Source organism: Danio rerio, chromosome 8 (genome assembly GCF_052040795.2).
Source record: "Danio rerio strain M-AB ecotype USA chromosome 8, GRCz13ab, whole genome shotgun sequence".
Classification (NCBI taxonomy): Eukaryota; Metazoa; Chordata; class Actinopteri; order Cypriniformes; family Danionidae; genus Danio; species Danio rerio.
Window position 1 is genome coordinate 36,604,159 of NC_141028.1, and position 19,143 is coordinate 36,623,301.

Here is a 19,143-nt window from a genome sequence, read left to right on the forward strand (position 1 = left end):
AACTTTTATGTGCTTATTTCTTCTGATAAACAACAAAAACAAGATATTATGATGGAAGAAGAAAACCTGCAATCAATAGCCCCTTTCACACATACAGACCTTTCCGGAAAATTGCCGGCAATTTTCCGGAAAGGTTGTATGTGTGAACAGGTCCTTTTTGAAAATACCGGTAAATTCGTTCTGGCTATTTTCCGGAAAGAGAAGTTGTAACATTACCGGCAATGTGCCGGAATGCTGCGCTGTGTGAATGCAAAAGGAAGATTCCCGTAATAAGCGCGTGCACGTCTAGAACGTGCTGACGTGAGACGTCTGCTTTAGCCAATCACAACAGTCAGACGCATTTACGTCCGCGCGGTTTGTGAGGATAAAAGCCTTTGAATATTTTTCCAGACACATTTAGCTGCTAGAAGTTAGTCAGATCACGTTTATATGTTCTTCTTAATGATAACTGTGTAAATAATCATCGATGAGATGCTTATGATAAGCCGTTGTTTGTTTACCTTCAAGCTTTGCACATGCACATATTATGAACATCTCGACATGCGAAAGTGATCCTGCGAAAGTTGTTCACAATATTGATCATCCACAGAGTTTGTAATTTAGTCAAATGTTTACAAATACAAGCGCAGCCGTTTAAAGCTCATTTGTGGTGAATGTTGTCAGAATTTACCGGTATTTTGGAATGGATGTGTGAATGCTCTTTTCCGGAAAATTTCCGTAACGTCCTCGCCTGTGTGAACAGCGCTTTTTTGAATATACCGGTAAAGTCTTTCCGGAAATTTTCCAGATATTTACCGGTATCACTGTGTGAAAGGGGCTAATGACTTCCATAATAGAAAACACAAATAATATGGAAGTCAATGGTTACAAGTTTCCATCTTTTTTCAAAGTATCTTCTTTTGTGTTCAACAGAAAAAATAAACCCATAAAGATTTAAAACAAGTAAAGGGTGAGCAAATGATGACACAATTGTACTGTTTGGGTGAACTATCCCTTTAAGGAGTGTCAAAATAGCATTACAAAAGAATTAACTAACCTCTGTAGAAGACAGCTTTGTTTGTGTTTGACAAAGTGACTGGGTCATGGAGGTACTGAAAGAGAGAAGCAAAGAAAGATGAAGGAAACATGACATTCGCTTACTGAAAGCTTTAAGTCTCACAAAACCAATCATGTCCTTATAAACCATGACTAAACACACAGGATTGCTACACTGCATTTAGTCTAATTAAGAAATTAAGTCATTTTAGCACTTAAAGGGATGGTTCACCCAAAAATGAACATTTACTTACTATGAATTACAGGTTTACATCTTTTTAAAAGTATTTTGTTTTGTCTTTAACAGAACAAATAAAGAAACAAGTAAAGGGTAGGCAAATGAGGACACAATTGTACTGTTGGGTAAACTATCCCTTTAAGGAGTGTCAAAATAACATGACAAAAGAATAAACAAACCTCTGTAGAAAACAACTCTGTGTTGGTCAAAGTGACGGGCTCAGGGAGGTACTGAAAAAGAGAAGCAAAGATAAGATTTTTTTAACATTGTTAAATTACTTTAAGTCACGCATAACAAATCATGCCCTTACAAATTACGAAGAAACACACGTTATAATTGTCTACTGCTAGCACTATGTCAACCTACACATACTGTGTCCTTATGAACCATGAAGAAACACACAGATTTAATAAAACAATAGTCTACTGCTAAGTCACATCTAATAGACATACTTGGTCCTCATAAACCATGACTAAACACACAGGACTGCTAACCTGCATTTAGCAGAAATAGGAAACTGTCATTTTAGCACTTAAAGGGATGGTTCACCTAAAAATTAACATTTACTCACTATTAATTTACCCTCGAGTGTTCCAAACCTTTAAGGGTTTATTTCTTTTGTTAAAAACAAAACATACTTTGAAAAACGATGGAAACTTGTAACCATTGACTTTTATATTACTTGTTTTTTACTACTATGGAAGTCAATGGTTACAGGTTTCTATCTTATTTCAAAGTATCTTATTTGTTTTGTTAAACAGAAAAAAGAAAACCACAAAGGTTTGGAACACTTGAGGGTAAACTAATAGTGAGTAAATGTTCATTTTTGGGTAAAACTATCCTTTCAAGAAGTATCAAAATAGCTTGACAAAAGAATTAACAAACCTCTGTAGAAGACAACTCTGTGTTTGTCAAAGCGACTGGCTTATGGAGGTGCTGAAAGAGAAAAGTAAAGAAAGATGAAGAAAACATGAGATTCGCTTACTGAAAGCTTTAAGTCTCGTTTAACCAATCATGTCCTCATAAACCATGAAGAAACACACACGTTATAAAACAATCGTCTACTGCTAACATTGCATTCTACATACAGTGTCCTCATAAACCATGAGTAAACACACAGATTTGTTAAAACAATATCCTACTGCTAAGTCACATCCAATAGACATACTTGGTCCTCATAAACCATGACAAAACACACAGGACTGCTACACTGCATTTAGCAGAAATATGAAACTGTTATTTTAGCACTTAAAGGGATGATTCACCCAAAAACGAACATTTACTCACTAACAATTTACCCTCAAGGGTTCCAAACCTTTACGTGTTTATTTCTTCTGATAAAAAACAAAAACAAGACATTTGGTGGAAGAAAATCTGTAATCATTGACTTTCATGGTAGAAAACAAAAAAAGATGGAAACCTGTAATCATTCACTCCCATATTATTTGTAAGTATTTTCTTTTGTCTTTAAATAGTCTACTGCTAAGTCACATCTAATAGACATACTTGGTCCTCATAAACCATGACTAATCACACAGGACTGCTACACTGCATTTAGCAGAAATATGTAACTGTCATTTTAGCACTTAAAGGGATGATTCACACAAAAATTAACATTTACTCACTATTAATTTACCCTCAAGTGTTCCAAACCTTTAAGGGTTTCTTTTTCTGTTAAACACAAAAGAAGATACTTTGAAAAACGATGGAAACCTGTAACCATTGACTTTCATATTATTTGTGTTTTCTATTATGTAAGTCAATGGATACATGTTTCCATCTTTTTTCAAAGTATCTCATTTGTTTTATTAAACAGAAAAAAAGAAACCCATAAAGGTTTGAAACACTTGAGGGTAAATTAATAGTGAGTAAATGTTCATTTTTGGGTGAACTATGCCTTTATGGAGTGTCAAAATAGCTTGACAAAAGAATTAACAAACCTCTGTAGAAAACAACTCTGTTTGTGTTTGTCCAAGCGACGGGCTCATGGAGGTACCGAAAGAGAGAAGCAAAGAAAGATGAAGAAAACATGACATTCACTTACTGAAAGCTTCAAGTCTTCCATAACCAATCATGTCCTCATAAACTATGAGTAAACACACATATTTGATATAACAATAGCTTGCTGCTAACTCACATAAAATAGACATACTTGGTCCTCATAAACCATGACTAAACACACAGGACTGCTACGTTGAATGTAGTAGAAATATGAAACTGTCATTTTAGCACTTAAAGGGATGATTCACACAAAAATTTATATTTACTCACTATTAATTTACCCTCAAGTGTTCCAAACCTTTAAGGGTTTATTACTTCTGTTAAACAACAAAAACAAGATATTTTGATGGAAGAAGAAAACCTGCAATCATTGACTTCCACAACAGAAAACACAAATAATATGGAAGTCTATGGTTACAGGTTTCCATATTTTTTCTAAGTATCTTCTTTTGTCTTTAACAGAAGAAATATCCCAATAATGGTTTGAGACAAGTAAAGGGTGATCAAATAATGAGACAATTGCACTTTTTGGATGAACTATCCCTTTAAGGAGTGTCAAATTAGCATGACAAAATAATTAACAAACCTCTGTAGAAGACAACTCTGTTTGTGTTGGTTAAAGCCACAGGCTCATGGAGGCGCTGAAAGAGAGAAGCAAAGAAAGATGAAGAAAACATTAAAAGCTTTAAGTCTCGCATAACAAACCATGTCCTCATAAACCATGAATAAACAGATTTAACAAAACAATAGCCTACTGCTAAGTCACATTCAGTAGACATACTTGGTCCTCATAAACCATGAGCAAACACACAGATATTAAAACAATAGCCTATTGATAGGTCAGCAAACTTGACATTGTTTCTCTTGATATCTCAATATTGTAAGCTATAAAAAAAAAGCTTTAAATATTAGTAATATTTGTTATTTCTCAAATGTGGTAAAAAACAATATTATTATAATATGTAGGCCTAGTAATGGTTAAAATGCTCAATTTTGCATAGATCTGGCATGTTAAACTTTAAATTGGTCTTTAATGCACAGGACAGAGATGACATCAGAATACAAATTCAAAATTCCGAAGATGAGTGTTAGATGTATGCTTGCACTCTCTTATGGTCCACATGCAAATAGATCATTTTCACTGGTATAACCAGGCATTTGTCATCATCAGATTTCAACTTGCATTATTTTCATCATTTAACAACAGTAGTTTATACTGCCACTGTGTAAACGTTTAATCTTACACATAATACTCACCGTGTGAATAGAGGCTAATCTAAAGAAAAAACTTTGAATTGTTATATTGCGATTCTCAATATAATAATGTATCGCTACACCCATATTAAATGTATTATTATTTAAAAATAACTGCACAGATACAGGAACAATAAGAAAATATCTCTTCAGATCAACATTTAAAAGACAATTATACAGACAAACCTCTTTGAAGCTCACTCTGTTCAGAATTCAAAGATAATGGCTCATGAAGAGACTGAAAAACATAATCAAAACACAGAAAATAAAGCTAAAACAACTCAATTGTGTGCTAAACAGACATTATTAAACATTATATTTAATACTACATACGGTTCAAAATATGCCAATTTTTAAAATAAAATCCAATATACCCTACCTTTGCTTTTTCATGTTTGTTACAGGAGAGAAGGTCAACTCCTCCACATGACACACTCTAAAATTACAATTGTATGTTGTGATATCGTGCAGAACAATGTTTTAAAATTAAACACAAGGTACTTTTTTTTATACAAGATTAAAATTGTAACTCTGCCAAATAAAAACAGTTCTGTCAACACATGAACACTGACTCCACAGAGTATGCATCACAAACTTTTCTGGACAGTGAAAACTGATACAGAAGAAACTAAATCATTGAAAAAATTCATTATGTTGGTTTAATAGTGCACAAAAAGTACACTGTACAGGAAACTGGCCCAAAACAATTATCTAATACTTTACTATTTGATAGTGTCAGGCCCGGATTAAGAACTCAAGAGGTCTGTATAAAAAAAAATAAGAATAGAATACATTTTTTTCAAAACAAATAATATATAATATATAACTATAATATATTGCCCACATTTTTTAAATAAATTATATATATATATATATATATATATATATATATATATATATATATATATATATATATATATATATATATATAGTCTACAAAGATTTAACTTATTTTTTAAGAAAATGAAAATTTTCTTATGAAAATGAAAATTGATGGTATAAGTACACTTGTTCAAGTTAACTGAAGCAGTACTAAAATATATATTTTAAAAGGTATTTATTACTATTCCCCACTGTGCTTTGCGAGAGCGCTTACTGAACAGCACGTTCGTTGACATAAGACTGCCCAGGCACGAATGCAATGTGAGTGCAGGCCGTAGGGGGAGACGGAAGGGGGGAAAAGCATGCTTCAGCCTGGTTCATGGCAACTGTACAGTGCGAGTACGCCCTCAGACACAAGATGAATCCAGTCTGCACTGCTATTAGCATCCTCCACCTGGTTAATGCTAGCTTGCACATAACATTACCATAACGTCTTCTAAACTCTCATTCTCCTCATCATGGGTCTGTTTGAAGGAGTGAATACATGAAACATGCCTCAATAAAGATGCACCCTCTCCTCTTTTTCTCTTGTGATTGCCAAATCCACTTGTTCACTCATTTTGATCTACGGCAAATACTACACTACAGTCCGCTCAATTCAGTGCAGGTTATTTCAAAACTTACAAGCACTTCACCAATTAAAGCATGCTGTTTAGTTAAAAAAAGTAAAGAAGGAAAGGAAAAAATCTGCATGCTTTTTATACATGGTGACATTTTCTGACAATTTAAATATAATGATAATAATAATACATGATAGGGGTGTAACGATTTATCGTTGTACGATTTATTGCGATGCAAAAATGTCTCGATATGCATCGTGGCGTTATGACGATATGATTACGATATGACGTCCGTTTTCTCTTATTAGTTGAGCTGTTTGCACGTGAGCTACGTTACCCTTCGGGGGGAACTTCAGCACTATAAGTGGATTTGATTTGTAAAATCCACGCATTGGGAGGATTCGGATCAGAAGCCGCTTGTCTGGAGAGTATTGAACGGGCCAATGAATGAAATTAATTGGCAGCGTAAGCTTGCGCAGGTGTGCGACATCTGCAATTATCTCAGCATATAAGCACACCTGAAGCCAGCAGACGCCATCCTTTTCGCTTCAGATCCTTTCTGAGTGAGTCGATGAGGGTTCCTCTTGCTGATCAGCACTTCAGAGAGAACGAGTGTGTCTCCCGGTCCAGAGTGGGTCTTCGCGGTGGCAGACGGTCGAGCTGGGTTACTCCCTTGCCTGCGGTTCTTTGGGTCCGGTCCTCCAGAGCGGTGCGTATAGTTGCAACTTTCCTAAAAGAGCAACACAGTCGTGCAGCACGTCCTTTTCAGGATGGCGCTCCGACTGTGCGTTTCTGGATGCGGGGGTTTCCTGGCTCCGGATGATGGACACGATCACTGCATTGCATGTTTGGGGGTCCAGCATGTTAATGCGGTGCTCGCGGGCGGTTCATGTCGTCATTGCGATGCCATGACCGTTGCACAGCTAAGATCGCGGCTAACTTTCGCAAGAGAGCGAGCCACCCCAGTTGCCTCCTGTTCTAAAAAAGCAGCGGGCGCTCGGGCAGATCTGAGGGTTTCAGCGGGAGATAATCCGCCGCCCACGGGCTCGCGGACCTCTCGCTCCTCACGGCGCTCCATCCAAGCTTCGGGTGGTGAGAGTGATCCGTCTAACCAGATGGTAGCTCTCACACTCGCTGACACCGGAGATCAGATGTCCTCCGCGGCATCGGAGGGTGGGCTTTCACTGTCCGACGAAGATCCGGACCCGCTCGCCCCCTCCGGGCAGGTGAGCGCTGTCAAATCGGATCCTGAAGCGGACATGTTAGCCGTGCTTTCCCGGGCTGCTTCGGCCGTGGGGTTGGAGATGGTTTATCCCCCAGCTCCGCGGCCGGACCGACTAGATGGGTGCTACGTAGAGGACCAGAAGGCGAAGCCTTCGAAGCCTCTCGTCCCCTTCTTCCCGGAAGTGCACAGTAGGCTCACGCAGTCTTGGAGGGCACCTTTCTCTGCCCGTGCTGCGTGTGCCTCCGCCCTCACCGCCCTTGACGGCGGAGCTGCCAGGGGGTATGAGGCGATCCCGTCAGTGGAGCGCGCTATCGCGGTCAATCTTTGTCCGCGCGGCGCCTCTACGTGGCGGGGTTTGCCCCGCCTCCCGTCCAAAGCCTGTAGGTTGTCTGCCTCCCTCGGAGCCAGAGCTTATAAGGCTGCGGGCCAGGCTGCTTCTGCTTTGCACGCGATGGCCACCTACCAGCGCTACCAAGCGCAGGCGCTGGCCGAGCTGCACGAGGGCGGGTCCAACCCAAGCTTATTACATGAGCTGCGCACCGCGACCGACTATGCTCTTCGGACTACTAAGTCCGCCGCGTGTGCGCTGGGGAGGACGATGTCCACACTTGTGGTTCAGGAACGCCACCTCTGGCTAAACCTGGCCGATATGCGCGACGTTGACAAAGTTCGCTTTCTTGACTCGCCCATATCCCAGGCTGGCCTGTTCGGCGACACCGTCGGTGAATTCACCCAGGAATTCAAGGCGGTGAAAGAGCAGTCGGATGCGATGGGCAATGTCATCTATCGGCGTGGCCGTAAGCCCGCTCCGCCCGCCGAGCCATCCACTTCCGCTGTTCCTCGCCGAGGGCGCCCGCCAACGAGTGCTGCCCCGCCCCCGCCTGCGCCTCCGGCCAAGCGGGCGCGGCGTTCACCTCGAAAGCAGGCAGCCCCTCCTGCCCAGGGCGCCGTTAAGTCCGGTAAACGGACCGCGAAGCGTCCCTGAGACAGGCCATCCGGAGAAGAGGAAACTTGCTCTTTCCCCGCTGGAGGGCGGGGCCCCGATAACAACGGTACTTTTCAGTGCCACCAAAACATCAGTAAAAGAGCACTTTTTCCCTTCCCCGGATGTGACTGCACGAGTTCTGCCAGTCCGGGACGCGCTGCCTTCCGGCTTGCAGACTCTACGTGCTTCGCCAGTGGCTCACGAGCGCTGGGGGGACGGTCTCCCTTCCCTCAGCCCTCCAGCCCCCTCTCCGGAGTCAGGGTGCGGAGCCAGAGCGAATCGCTCTCCTCCAGCTCTTCCGCGGGACCCTCGTGCTTCCCGGATCAGCACACCCACTCCGCGCTGCCCCACCGCTGGTACGTCAGCGATTGTAGCGATGACTCCATTAGCGAGGGCTCTGCCTGCCTGGTTAGCGCGGGCCAGCCCCTCGCGGTGGCTCATACGCACAATCAGACTCGGTTACGCGATTCAGTTCGCGAAACGACCCCCCAAGTTTACGGGCGTGTATTTCTCCAGGGTCAGCCCCCTGTCCGCCCCTGTCTTGCGAGAGGAGATTGCTGCCCTCCTGGCGAAGGGTGCAATCGAGCCGGTTCCTCCAGCCGAGATGGAGAGTGGGTTTTACAGCCCATACTTCATCGTACCCAAAAAGAGCGGTGGGTCACGGCCAATCCTAGATCTGCGCGTTTTGAACCGCTGTCTGCACAGGCTGCCGTTCAGAATGCTCACGCAGAGGCGCATTCTCCAATGCGTTCGTCCTCGGGATTGGTTTGCAGCCATAGACCTGAAGGACGCGTATTTCCATGTCTCCATTCTTCCACGCCACCGCCAATTTCTGCGGTTTGCGTTCGAGGGTCGAGCGTGGCAGTACAAGGTCCTCCCCTTCGGGCTCTCTCTGTCTCCGCGGGTCTTCACCAAACTCGCGGAGGGTGCCCTAGCGCCCCTTCGGCTTGCGGGCATTCGCATACTCAATTATCTCGACGACTGGCTGATTTTAGCCCACTCGCGGGAGCAATTGATTATGCACAGGGACAAGGTGCTTCGGCATCTCCGCCTACTGGGGCTTCAGGTCAACCGAGAAAAGAGCAAACTCGCCCCCGTGCAGAGGATTTCTTTTCTCGGGATGGAGCTGGACTCGATCACCATGGTAGCGCACCTCTCCGAGGAACGCGCTCGCCTGTTGCTGAACTGTCTGAGGCTCGACAGCAAACTAGTGGTCCCACTGAAGTTCTTTCAGAGGCTCCTGGGGCATATGGCATCCGCAGCCGCCGTCACGCCGCTCGGGTTGCTCCATATGAGACCACTTCAGCACTGGCTTCACGATCGGGTCCCCAGACGCGCATGGCACGCGGGCACACACCGGGTCTCGGTTACTGCGCTGTGTCGCCGCGCCCTCAGCCCTTGGAACGACCCCTCGTTCCTACAGGCCGGTGTGCCTCTAGGACAGGCGTCCAGCCATGTTGTTGTTTCAACAGACGCTTCCAACACGGGTTGGGGGGCCGTGTGTCGCGGGCATGTGGCTGCGGGCCTCTGGAAGGGTGCCCAGCTGCATTGGCATATCAATCGCCTAGAGCTGTTGGCAGTGTTCCTCGCTCTCCACCGCTTTTTACCGGTGCTGGAGCGGCAACACGTGCTGGTCAGGACGGACAGTACGGCGGCGGCGGCGTATATCAACCGCATGGGGGGTATGCGCTCTCGCCGCATGTCTCAGCTCGCCCGCCGTCTGCTCCTCTGGAGTCACCCGCGGCTGAAATCGCTGCGCGCCATTCACGTCCCAGGCACGCTCAATCGTGCAGCCGATGCGCTCTCACGACAGCTGTTACGCCCTGGAGAATGGAGACTCCACCCCGAGTCTGTTCAGCTGATATGGGCGCGATTCGGGGAGGCCCAGATCGATCTGTTTGCTTCCCCCGAGAACGCTCACTGCCAGTTGTTTTTTTCCCTGACCGAGGGCTCTCTCGGCACGGATGCACTGGCCCACAGCTGGCCTCGGGGCATGCGCAAGTATGCGTTTCCCCCAGTGAGCCTGCTCGCGCAGTTTCTGTGCAAGGTCAGGGAGGACGAGGAACAGGTTCTGCTAGTTGCGCCCCTTTGGCCCAACCGGACCTGGATATCAGAGCTCTCACTCCTCGCGACGGCCCTCCCCTGGCGGATCCCTTTGAGAGAGGACCTACTCTCTCAGGGACAGGGCACCATCTGGCACCTTCGCCCCGATCTTTGGAACCTCCACGTGTGGTCCCTAGACGCGAGGAAGACTTAGGTAACCTACCGACTGCGGTGGTTAATACCATCACTCAGGCTAGAGCCCCCTCCACGAGGCGCGCCTACGCCCTGAAGTGGAGTCTATTCACTGAATGGTGCGTCTCTCGCAGAGAAGACCCCCGAAATTGCCAGATTAGTGTTGTGCTCTCTTTCCTTCAAGAGAAGTTGGACAGCAGGCTGTCGCCCTCCACTCTCAAGGTTTACGTGGCCGCCATCTCCGCTTATCATAGCGCGGTAGCTGGCGGCACTGTGGGAAAGCATAACCTGGTCATCCAGTTCCTTAGGGGTGCTAGGCGAATTAATCCATCTCGCCCCCCTCTCATGCCCTCTTGGGATCTCGCCCTCGTTCTCACGAGTCTGCGATCCGATCCCTTTGAGCCACTCGAATCAGTATCTCTAAGATTTCTGTCCCTGAAGACAGCTCTGCTGGTTGCGTTGGCCTCCATCAAGAGGGTCGGGGACCTGGAGGCATTTTCGGTCAGTGACTCGTGCCTGGAATTCGGGCCGGATTACTCTCACGTCATCCTGAGACCCCGCCCCGGTTATGTGCCCAAGGTTCCTACCACCCCCTTTAGAGATCAGGTAGTGAACCTGCAAGCGCTGCCCCCGGAGGAGGCAGACCCAGCCCTTTCTTTACTTTGTCCAGTTCGCGCTCTGCGCATTTATGTGGACCGTACTCAGAATTTTAGATCATCTGAGCAGCTCTTTGTCTGTTATGGCGGTCGGCAGCAGGGAAGTGCCGTATCGAAACAAAGATTATCCCACTGGATTGTGGATGCCATTTCACTCGCTTATTCGAGTCGAGGTCAGCCGTGTCCCCCGGGAGTTCGTGCACACTCCACTCGGAGCGTTGCATCCTCTTGGGCGCGTGCACGCGGCGCCTCTCTAACAGACATCTGTAGAGCTGCGGGCTGGGCGACACCCAACACATTTGCAAGGTTTTACAATCTGCGAGTGGAGCCGGTTTCCTCAAGGGTATTAGGTAACCCTTTGGTGATTGAGGAGACAACTCGGTAGGGTGTTGAAACACGCTTGCTGCGCCATTCTCCCTAACACGGAGGTACGTGCGCCTTTGTTATCTGTCAGTAAAGTTCCCCGTCAGGTGAGCCCTGCAGATTCCTCCGTGGCCCCCAGCACTGACTCAGCGGAGGAGTCACTTGCTGGCCCACTACGTTGTAGGTCTGCCCGCTGGTCAGCCCGCGTTTTGGGTATAGGTGCCTGCTATGCGTGATCCCCACTAGGCGATCCCATATGCTTATTCCGCCACGGTTAAGTCCCCCCCCTGGGCGGACCCGTGTCTTCCCTCTCCGCTAACCACTCTTTTGCTATGTGTACTCCCCCTTTTTAGGGCTAGTCCATATGTAAATTCTGCCATCTATCCCCCCCTTGGGTAACGGATGGCCTCCGCAGCGTCCTCCCTATCGGGATTGCACGCTTCCCAACGTACTGTCGTATTTCCTAGAATTATCTAGATGCTCACGACTTCCCAAAAAATATATCTAAATCCGTAAAACTTCTGTTGAAGTAGGATAAATTAGGGCCAGGGACACGTTGGAGGACCGCGCCCCCCATGATGTGGGTGCGTCACGCTTGCTTGACTATCTCCTCATCGGGGGTGTTAGTAAGGTGCAGTCATTATGGCGCTTTCAATGGGCTCCCAATGCGTGGATTTTACAAATCAAATCCACTTATAGTGCTGAAGTTCCCCCCGAAGGGGAACGTTCGAGGTTACTAAAGTAACCCTTCGTTCCCCGAGGAGGGGAACGGAAGCACTATACTCCGTCGCCATAATGACTGTCCCTTAGCTGTTTGAAAGTCTCTTCAGCTTAAAAGGATGGCGTCTGCTGGCTTCAGGTGTGCTTATATGCTGAGATAATTGCAGATGTCGCACACCTGCGCAAGCTTACGCTGCCAATTAATTTCATTCATTGGCCCGTTCAATACTCTCCAGACAAGCGGCTTCTGATCCGAATCCTCCCAATGCGTGGATTTTACAAATCAAATCCACTTATAGTGCTTCCGTTCCCCTCCTCGGGGAACGAAGGGTTACTTTAGTAACCTCGAACGTTCCACCTGCTGTCGCACGTGAGTTCAGATTGCAGCAGCAGTAATGTTAGCAAACCAAGATGAGTGGAGTTGAAATAGAGGATGGCCCATCCTCTCAAAATCAGACGTCTGGCAACATTTCGGTTGTACAGTAATTGCTTTAGACTCGTCCGCTTTTTGACACGCATACTGGGTCACACATCCTAAGTTTTAAAGTCTTCACAGTGATTTACATACTTTGCACAGCGACAGGGATACCTCCTAATGGTGTTGAAAGAGTCACATACTGTATTTATAAGGTACAATTCACCCTAAAATATCATTCTGTCTTCATATGATGTATTGGCGGCCGCAAAATCACACATGACATGAGCTGACCGTGAGCTGTTACTACAAAGGGCGGACTATGATAGACGCGTGCGTATGGCAAGCCGTTTTAACATTTAAACCTTTGATCTGACTATCCATAAATATATTTAGAGATATCTCTAATTATATTTTGACTAGTCATAATTATAATTCGACTAGTCAAAATATAATTAGAGATATCTCTAAATGAATTTAATTAAATATGAATTACATATATTTATGGATAGTCAGAACAAAGGTTTAAATGCTAAAACGGCTTGCCATACGCGCGCGTCTGCTTCAGTGAACAGAACCTGCAGGTTGTGACTAATAAAGTAGTAAACAACATTCAGTTTGTGGAACAGAGTGATCTTTCAGGAGCAGCGTGGGAAGTTTGAACAGCACTTAGCAGTGTAAATGAAACCGAAAACGTACACATTATTTAAACAATCATATCGATTTTAGAGTTATGATTACGACGAGCTAACCCTTTAAAGCTAAATTTGAGTACAGAGGTACACAAAAATGCACGTCAACATGATACACTTGATAGCGCCGACATCAGCGACGCCGAAGAAATAGTAAACCTGCCTAAACTGCTAAAAAGAGTCACGACTGTCCTGTGTAATGATAAGACGGCCACCCTGTCACTCATGCCCAACATGAAGACAGCCATCCATAAAAACCTCTCAGACAGATACACATAAGTTCAGGATTATCTTATAGAACTGCTGATTACCTGGAAATGTAGATTTTTTTTTGCACACACAAAAAACGCAAGTGACCAAGCAAAGCCTTAAGCTCTCACTGTTAAATTCAATTGAATAGAAAGCTTATTTTTTTGCACCTTTACTTAAATTGTTCCTTAATTTTGTCTCTGTCATTTCAATAATATTTTTTAAGAAGTTTTTAAATTGTTTTATTTTCCAGAGACAGGCCTGTTTAATATATTTTCTAAAAGAAGGTTCCGTTTAACAAGTTGAAACAAAAGAAATACATAAAAAATAGTTTACTTGGTAAAATTTGCATTTCAGTTAAATTTTCAATTTTTATTCCAAATATCGTGATACATATCGAATCGTGAACACTATATCGTGATACACATCGTATCGTGAGCTGAGTGTATCGTTACACCCCTAATATATGATATTGACTATTTGCTAAGAGGAAATGCCTAGTTTCTAAAAAAAATGTTTTTAAAGAGAGGGAGGCAACCTTTATTAAGACATGTGCAACCTATTAAATGCTCTTCAACAGAGCCATGAGGTAGGAGAATATGGGTGAAGTAGCGCTAGTTGTGGCAAATGATAATCGACAGGCTAACCAGGGTTTGGGAAAGGGCGACTAATAGTGGTGTAACGGATCCAAAATCTGCAGTTCGGATCACTCTACGTTTTTTGAGTTATGGATCGGACCATTTTTTGGATCAGCAAAAAAGGGAGGAGACAATTTGTTTTCCATTTATACAAAAATGTTACTGCATAAAACATTGCTTTTAACAAACAGAAAATAGAACCTGTAATTTTAATAAAAAATAAAAATCAGGAAATAACCAGCTAAAAAAAAGTATTCAATATGAAATATGATCTTTGCTACTGTTGCTGATAATGCAAAATATATAGAAATCTTGCACAACATATATTTATCTTCAATTAATGATTCAACAATTCACACATAAAACTTCATGTTTCATTATACTGTAGGTGTATTATATTTGAAAACCTATTCAATTACATAGTTTTGATGTTTGTTTGTCGCCATCTGTTGGTTACACAATGTAGTTGCTTTCACCAGCATCTTGTTTCATTAAACAGTGATTTTATTCTTACCATAATGAATGGATTAATGCAGGCTAAACAAACAGTGACAAAAAAACACCTTAATAGCCAAAAGCATTTATGTAGGTCCCACAACGTCATCATTATATTTTACAGGGAAGCCAAAATGCTTTCATTCATGCAATTTGAATGACACGGGAGGCGATCTCTCTGCGATTGTTATAAATGTTGGATTAACCTACAAGTTCAAAAAAAGTTATTAATCTACGGGTCACGCGCATTCCGAACCGTGGGTTGTGATCCGTATCGATCACGGATCAACAGTGATCCGTTACACCCCTAGTGACTAACGTCACAAATAAATAAATACAAATGAATTCTATTAAGATGTTGCTAACATTTGAAAATAACTTTATTATATATTTAAAATAACTATTTAGAGAAATAAGATAAACATCATCAAAACACACGAGGCACTTGTGACTTTATTTAACATTTGCATTATTTTAATTTTTTTTAAAATGTTTCCTAAAAATAAATGTATTTCCCATCTGATATCCAATGGGGAGAAAAAAAATAAGAATAAGTTCAGCAGACGGTATATTAGAACTCGAGTTGATGATCAATCGCGTCAAAACATGTTGCTGTGCATTACAAGCTACACCACTGGCGCTATTTAGTTATGTTGTCTCTGTCGGTCAGACATCACTTGTCTGACAAAATTTGTGTAAATGGCTTATTCCATCAATGTGTGTTATTAACCATTGGTTAATCAGGCCCTGGGTAGTGTACAATCTTTAATAGTTTTAACTTTTCACTAATATGGAAATCATTAATATTAGCATTTTTTAGACTCTTAAATTAAACATTAACATTTTAAAGTGTGGTTTTCAATTAGGACATTTCTTTTTATTATTATTATTATTTAAATGTTATTAGTTGACATTTATAATGTCTTGTCATCAAATCATCATTCATGACTTAATTTTTTTGTGTTAAATTAAACTCCTTTTTGCATCTTAACATTTTATACACTATGCTTATAATGAAACAATAACTGGGGACTACCTGCAGTAAGAAAAAACATGTACAAAACTTTGGTACCTTTGATGTCACTGATGTACCTCCACGTAAGCATGTCTTTATCCTTCCCCAACCTCACATGATGAGCAGCATCTTTCAAAGGATTTAATCCTCTGCTTTGACTCTTACCACCATTCATTCACTGTTAAAATATTATATAAGGTTAAACTTCACAGTTTATAATATCAATACAATACCACATATGCAAAGCAGTATTAATATATGTGACGTAGTGTAAAATTCTCTAAAGAAGACCAAAACAGAAAATAGTAATATAGTTATCAAATTTCATAATACAGTTATCACATTTCAAACCATTTAACAAAATATAAGTTAGTAGTGCACTATTTTGACAATTTGATCAAATAAAGTTATTTAACTTGGGTAAGTTAACCTCTTTTCATAATAAAAGTTCATTTATTCAAATGTACAGTTTAACTGAACACAAGTTTATCACAAAAAAACATTAGAAAAAATAAAACCACACATTTACATTACTAAATTCAAACATTTTGTTCAATCATGCTTAATAATTCAAGTTTAGTAAATTGTTTCTACGTCAAATTTTATGTTTAATATACCTTGTTACCATGTTATTTATACCATATTCGAATGGTCATTGCTTCTCACATAAAAGTATGTGTAGAAAAAAAATCACAGTTACATAGTGCATCTATCATAACGTTACATCTCATGGAATCAGACGGCGAATTGTTTACCGCGGAGGAGTGAGCTCTGCCCGGTTCTGGGTGAAATCGACACCGGCGCTTCCGAGCCAGATACAGGCCGAGCGCGTGCTATTATTAGCAAATACACATTTTGAAGAACTACGTCTGATGCTGCCATTACAAACACCTATTTCTAACGTTTATTTGTTCTCATCTTCTGTTCCCAGTCACTAATTATTATTGTCTAAAACAGTACGCGCCGGATATAAATATATAAATAAACTTGCTATTTTGAATAACAAGTGGAATAATACAGTACATATAATAATAAATAATTGATAGATTAGATTAGTAAATAGATTACATTGCGACTGCTGCAATTTGCGCTTTAATGTTTAGCTGGTCAACTGTATGGTATGGAAATGTTACATACCTACTATATGAACCCGTCTCATAAAGCTGCCATTGCAAGGCTCAGACACTTTGTAGAGAGGAATTTAACACAACTGCCTCTAGGAGTCGCCAATGGAAATAAAACAGACACGCACAAAAAATGTGCGTACGCCTGCCAGAAAGCTGCCGTGAAGCTGCGCACATTCTCACGTTCAGTTCATCGTTAGTAAATCCAAACGTGAGCGATTCTGAGCGTGAAACCTGGCGTACGCAAAGTTTTTGTGCGTACGCAGCGTTGATACATGAGGCCCCAGATCTACACACACATTACCGTTTTTTAGTCAAAGTAAGGACCAGTTCTACACACACATCACTGGTTTTGAGTCAAAGTAAGGACCAGATCTACACACACATCACTGGTTTTGAGTCAAAGTAAGGACCAGTTCTACACACACATCACTGGTTTTGAGTCAAAGTAAGGACCAGATCTACACACACATTACCGTTTTTTAGTCAAAGTAAGGACCAGTTCTACACACACATTACCGGTTTTTAGGCAACGTGGGGATCAGATCAGCACCCTTACTAATATTAAATTTTAAACCTCAATCAAGTAATTTGACAGTAAACTGCTTTAGAATTTTCATTTGAAGAGCAGGTCAGTTTATAAGAAATGTAATTTGAATACAGAAGGAACCTCAAGATCCAAACAGGAAATGGTCCAGAATAGATTTAATAAATGTTATATTTATTATAAATAATTTCCACAAAACCTTTAAACACAAAAAAACAGTAAACACAAAATCCATGAAACTCTCTTGCTTGTCTAAAAGCAGTTCTTATTGGGTATAACAAGCTTCCACATAACTCTTCCATGTCTGCGTGCACATTTAGTTAAGTGCAATAGCAAATAATATTAAACGGTTAGTTCACCTCAAAATGAAGATTCTTTTATTAATTCCTCTCCTTCAAATTGTTTCAATCCCTTGCTGTCTATGGAGGATGAGGAGTTCTTGCACTTCATCTAAGTTATCTTCCTTTGAGTCTGAAGAAGAATGAAGGTCTCAGGGGATTAGAGTGAGATGAGGGCAAGTAATTAATAATATAATGTACATTTTTGGGTAAACTCTTAAAACCCACCAGTATGTTCTATTTCTGTTTCTGTCGTATTTTAACTATTTGAAAAAAAAAAACATTAAAAATATTTTAAAATATATTAATAAAGAACTGAACCCCACAAATGCAAAGAGACCTTCATCATATAACCAAGCCACCAAAACTCCAAATAGACATCATTTGTTAAGCATTAACTCTACATTAATAGTAAGCAGTTTATAAACACAGCTAGATGCTCTATTGTTGACTTATAAGCATGTGTAATGTGCTCAATTTTTGTGTTTTCATACTTTGTTTATAATTCATTTTTCATAACTAAATGAAGTATTGCATTATTTACAAACTGTCTAAGAATAATTGGTGTTTTTTAAGATCATTAAGAATGAGTAAATAAATGATTAAAAAACTATATAAATGAACATTTATACATTTACTATTCAGGCATATAATCAGGGCTAAAAAAAAAAGAAAAAAAAAAGAAAATCCAATCGGTTCACTCTACACACAGCCCCACTCCTTGGTATCGAGCGCAGGCCCGGCCCTACATTTAGATGTTGTATAATATGAAATAGCAGTAAAAAATATGAAAATTGTTATGAAATAGTTTTTCAGTCATGTAGCCTAATACAAATATTTAGTACACTGCACAGTGCAATTATTATTTAAATTTATTATATCCATTATTATTAATATTAGTAAAATCTTTTTAAAAAATTTACTTTAGGCTATACTGCTATTTGCTCATGCAAAATTAAACACCAGAAAATATATCGTAGGCCTATATTACAGTTAGCATCATAATTAGTTCAATTATGTGCTGTAGGCTATTGATTGACCAACACCCCCTGTATACAGTTTACACACTGCAGGTCTACAGTTCTGATGTGTATTTTGAAATTCTTGTTTTAAATGACAGTAAGACATGCTATATTTAGTTTTTATAGTAAAATTTACATTATAATCCAGTACAAAGTAAAATAATATTTATTAGTGGCCTATTGGCAGCGTATAGCCGTTAAGCTTATAGTCTAAGCATGTAATTTATTTATTATTAACATAAATTACAAACTAGCATCCTTATGATTTTATTTCGTTTCTGTATATTTTTATCAAACGAAAAATGCAATGATTTATACTTTGGTTTTAATTTTATTAGAAATTTAATAGCCGTTTAGGCAACACTACTTCTACATGTCATTGGCTCTGATTGCGTTTTTTACAGATAACCTATTTACAAAGATTTTTATTAAACAAGTGCACTACCACAAGATA

The 19,143-nt window shown here is 41.4% G+C and overlaps 1 protein-coding gene and 1 long non-coding RNA gene across 27 annotated transcripts in view; both read right to left on the reverse strand.

The window, feature by feature from the left end:
• Positions 1-19,143, reverse strand: part of LOC141375838 (uncharacterized) — a 488,480-nt gene that overhangs the window by 20,984 nt on the left and 448,353 nt on the right. For 19 of the 23 annotated variants that reach the window (XR_015944745.1, XR_015944744.1, XR_015944742.1 and 16 more), the window contains 3 exons: positions 2,159-2,209; positions 1,453-1,503; positions 1,037-1,091 (listed from right to left, as the gene is read on the reverse strand). The exons of 1 other annotated variant lie outside the window; for it this stretch is intronic. Coding sequence is in view for 1 of the 22 variants with exons in the window: in XM_087265054.1 (XP_087121180.1) it covers positions 1,037-1,091; positions 1,453-1,503; positions 2,159-2,209 (157 nt within the window). In the remaining 21 variants the exon portion in view is untranslated. The remainder of the gene's footprint in view (positions 1-1,036; positions 1,092-1,452; positions 1,504-2,158; positions 2,210-19,143) is intronic. 3 more of the 23 variants (XR_015944741.1, XR_015498130.1, XR_015944752.1) reach the window with 1 other exon arrangement.
• LOC141375836 (uncharacterized) overlaps positions 2,899-19,143 on the reverse strand; it is a 36,521-nt gene continuing 20,276 nt past the window's right edge. Inside the window, exons 14-20 of one of the 4 annotated variants that reach the window (XR_015498170.1) lie at positions 17,896-17,930; positions 17,689-17,800; positions 15,716-15,836; positions 4,908-4,964; positions 4,715-4,766; positions 3,861-3,915; positions 2,899-2,944 (exon numbers count right to left, since the gene is read on the reverse strand). This is a non-coding gene — a long non-coding RNA (uncharacterized LOC141375836). Of the gene's footprint in view, positions 2,945-3,544; positions 3,592-3,860; positions 3,916-4,714; positions 4,767-4,907; positions 4,965-15,715; positions 15,837-16,413; positions 16,551-17,688; positions 17,801-17,895; positions 17,931-19,143 lie in introns of those variants that run through there. The other 3 variants (XR_015498171.1, XR_015498168.1, XR_015498169.1) reach the window with 3 other exon arrangements.